The 3,722-nt window shown below is 49.8% G+C and overlaps 2 protein-coding genes across 2 annotated transcripts in view; one reads left to right on the top strand and one right to left on the bottom strand.

Moving 5' to 3' along the window:
* CLCN4 (chloride voltage-gated channel 4) overlaps window positions 1-3,722 on the top strand; it is a 54,735-nt gene that overhangs the window by 4,571 nt on the left and 46,442 nt on the right.
* Window positions 1,097-3,722, bottom strand: part of LOC102426461 (60S ribosomal protein L26) — a 6,065-nt gene continuing 3,439 nt past the window's right edge. Inside the window, exon 3 of the mRNA XM_006104112.2 lies at window positions 1,097-1,653. Coding sequence (XP_006104174.1) covers window positions 1,153-1,653 — 501 coding nt within the window. The 3' untranslated portion in view covers window positions 1,097-1,152. The remainder of the gene's footprint in view (window positions 1,654-3,722) is intronic.

The following is a 3,722-nucleotide window of genomic DNA, read 5'->3' as shown; positions in this document are numbered from 1 at the left end:
GCACTAGTCCATTCAAGAGAGATCCCCCCCCTTCATGACCTGATCCCCCCTCCAAAGACCCCCGCTCCTGACAACCATCCTATTGAGAGTGAGCATTGCAATCTATGAACTGGGAGAAGGCACGTCCAGTCCTTGACAGTAACCAAATATAACTTGTAGCTCTTTAAAACAAAAACAAGTTTTATTGGCTTCTTAGAGAGAGAGGAAGGGAGAGGGAGAGAAGATAGAAACATCGATGATAGAGAAACATAGATCGGCTGCCTCCTGGACGCCCCCTCCTGGGGATGGAGCCCCCAACTCAGGCATGTGTCCAACTGGGAATCGAACCAGTGACCTCTATGGTGCGTGGGACGATGCTCAATCCACTGAGCCACACCAGTTGGGCATAACTTGTAGCTCTTGATTGGCTCCTGGCCTGAACAGACATTTGTTATAGGCACTATAATCGGGTTGTGTTTCTGTGGCTGCCTATTGGCTGATAGGAGGAAACTACTGGACATTTTATGAGATGCGGCAGGCACCCAGCTACGCCCTCCTGGATCGCAAACACAGAAGCAGTGAGCCGAGGTGCTTTGGGGCTCTTCGTTACGCAGCAGGAGTTGCTCTCTGTGCATGTGGCCTTGTGTTTGGAGATGCATGCTGCAGTAGGCAGGGACGAAGTGTCATGAGAGAATAAGTTGCTCTTACCTTTAAAAAACCATGTTTGGAGATCTCATTCACAACTGGCTAAATAAAGACATGAATTCTCATACGTGTTTCTACATCCAGTCTGTTGCAATATCCCATGTCATGTAGCATCTGGAAAATTCTACTGTACACTCACAAGAGAATCAGAATGGAAGAGGTAAATAATTTGAGATTGTGATAAAATACTTTGACAGCATAGGACCCCCTAAAGAGTCTTGAGGACTGCCTAGGCCCTAGGGGTTCCCGGATCACACTTTGAGAACCACTAGACTTTTTGATGGGTCCGGTGAATGGAAAGAGAATGAGATGAGGCAAAGATGGCCCAATAGGACACTTTTTGAGTCCATCGGCACTCTTCATTGGGCTCCTCTGGATAATGGTCTGTGTACTCGGGGATGTTCAGAATAAGTTTTTTTTTTTTTTTTTCATTTTAAGTTTTTAATGAAAGTTGTATATAATATTACTTTATTCCTGCATCTTCTCAATTGTTTCTTCCTTGTATTTTCCCTTTTCCTTTCCTACTTGGCGAGATTTGGCTTTACGTTCAAGAATCTTTTTGCGGTCTTTGTCCAGCTTTAGTCTAGTGATAACCACCTTGCTGGGGTGAATGCCCACGTGAACAGTTGTCCCATTAGCTTTCTCCCGTTGCACTCGTTCAATGTAGATGACGTATTTCTTCCTGTAAACCTGGACTACTTTGCCAATTTGCTGCCCTTTGTAATGTCCTCGAACAACCTGGACCTCGTCATCCTTTCGGATGGGCATGGACCGAACATTGTACTTCTCTCTCAGCTCCTTGGAAAGAGGAGACGACATGATCTTCCTTCGAATGTGGGAAGGTGCATTGAAATGCCTTTTACGGTTCTTGCTCCGGTCAGAAGTCACAAAGGGGTTGAACTTTATTTTGACCGCTGGCGCTCCTACGATCAGAATAAGTTTTTTTTTAAAAGATAGGAAATGTAGACCCTTTGGACATGGTAGGGGGGGTTCTGATTGAGGTCTTGCAATGAGGAGCGTTCCCACCAGAGCCCAGGGGCCCTTGTCTCCAGATGCTCCCCATCAGCACGTTGACAATGTGGCCTCTCCTGTGGTCCCTTATTGAGCCAGTCACCTGCGGAGGGCCATGCCGATCACCAAGCTTTTGTCATCAGCGCTGATGGTACTGTATGAAGTAGAATGCTGAAGAGGAACTGATCCTCTGCGATCAAGTACAGTCAGACCTCGTTTCTCGAACCTCTCTCATCTCAAGCAATTTGGTTCTCGACCAAGTTGTTACCAAGTTCCCAGAAAGTATGTCTCGGCTGTGGAACCAAACTTCGGTTTCCCACCTGACAGCTCTCTCATGCTGAGGCCTCAGCGGGCAACAAGCGTCTCTCAGGCAACAGACAAAGGGGAGAAATTGCCGGCGAAGTGCACAATTAGCACGACTTTCAAACACAAAGAGGCCATCCAGACAGAGGCCACCCAGAGAGCTGGCGTTGCTAAGGGTGTGAAAGGAGCAGTGAGCACAGGCAGCTGCAGAGGCAGGGGCACTGCTGCTGGTTTGGATAAAGGGCAAGCGAGGAGCCGGGCCAGCATTCCGGAGGCAGCAGCGTGTGAACGAGCCAGGATGCTGCATGCTGCCCTGAGGACACCCCTGGAACCGGAGCTGAAAGGGACTCCTTTAAGGCCAGTGGTTCGATACATGTCAGAAAGGAAGTGTTTGTTTATAGATTGAACAGTCCATTAGACATGCACTGTCTGTAAGAAAGGTTAAACCAGGGAGTCATTTGGGGGTCTGGAACGGATTAATTCAATTTACATGATTTCTAATGGGGAAATATGATTAGGTGTTTGAACAAATCGCTTCTCGAACAGCCTTCTAGAATAAATTAAGTTCGAGAACTGAGGTTCCACTGTAAATGCATGGAATTTGCATGTTGGAAGCTAGCTTCAAAATCTAAGCAGCCCTGCCCGGCCACGGCGGCTCAGTGGTTGGGCATCGACCTACGAACCAAGAGGTCACGATTCGATTCCTAGTCAGGGCACATGCCCGGGTTGTAGGCTCCATCCCCAGTGGGGGGCGTGCAGGAGGCAGCTGATCAGTGATTCTCTCTCATCATGGATGTTTCTATCTCTCTCTCCCATTCCCTTCCTCTCGGAAATCAATAAAAATCTATTTTTAAAAATTAAAGCAATCCTTGCATTTTACATACAAGGAAGAGATGTCCAGGGAAGTCAGGGGACTTGCCCAAGGTCACGTGACTGGTCGTGACAGAGCTGGGGTGGCCAACTCACCACTGCAAACGCAGCACAGAGCACGTGGCATAGTAGGTGCTCATTAAATATGTGTTGAATGAAAAAAGAAGTGAAATATTAGTATCCTGAGAAAAGACCATTAGTACCACGAGAGCCGCAAAGGCATTTCCATGGACGGGAGCCTCAGTAGTCATTACTTATTCCCTCAAGTAGCAAGTATGTGTTGGGCCCCTGCTCTGTATCCAGGCCGGGCTTCCTTCACGTTGACACTATGGGCATTTGGACTGTACACTCCATGGTGGGGGCGTCCACCCGCTCGATGCCAGTAGTAACCCCTGCCGCACCTCCCCAGTTGGGACAAACAAACTCCAGACCTTGCCCAATGTCCTCTGGGGGGCGAAATCGCCCCCGGGTGAGACCTGCCACTCTAGGCGATGGATATTCCGGAACCAGATGGACAGGGTTCACGCGGGAGGCCACGGATGGACAGTGATGGGTAGAGAATACTAGTTAGACAGGGTGGTCGTGACGGCCCCTCTGCGGGCCAGGGCAGGAACAGGAGAGGAGGTGAGGGAGAGCTTTGAGAGCGTCGTGGGGGGGCTGAGCTCCCTGGGACTGAGTGCTCAGGGCTGAGGGGATAGCGGGGCAGACCACGCGGGGCTTGGCAGGAAGACCACCCACCTGGGCTACTCTAGGGCACCTGGGCGGGCCTTGCCAGTCAGAGGGTTGCGTTCTGCCCATGTAATCACCACGCTTCAACGGATGGCGCCTCTCACCCCCTTCAGGGCAGCGTAACC

Source organism: Myotis lucifugus, unplaced genomic scaffold, assembly GCF_000147115.1.
Source record: "Myotis lucifugus unplaced genomic scaffold, Myoluc2.0 scaffold_542, whole genome shotgun sequence".
In the NCBI taxonomy this organism is placed as follows: Eukaryota; Metazoa; Chordata; class Mammalia; order Chiroptera; family Vespertilionidae; genus Myotis; species Myotis lucifugus.
The sequence above is the reverse complement of the archived record's forward strand: the minus strand, read 5'-3'. Positions and strand labels throughout refer to the sequence as shown.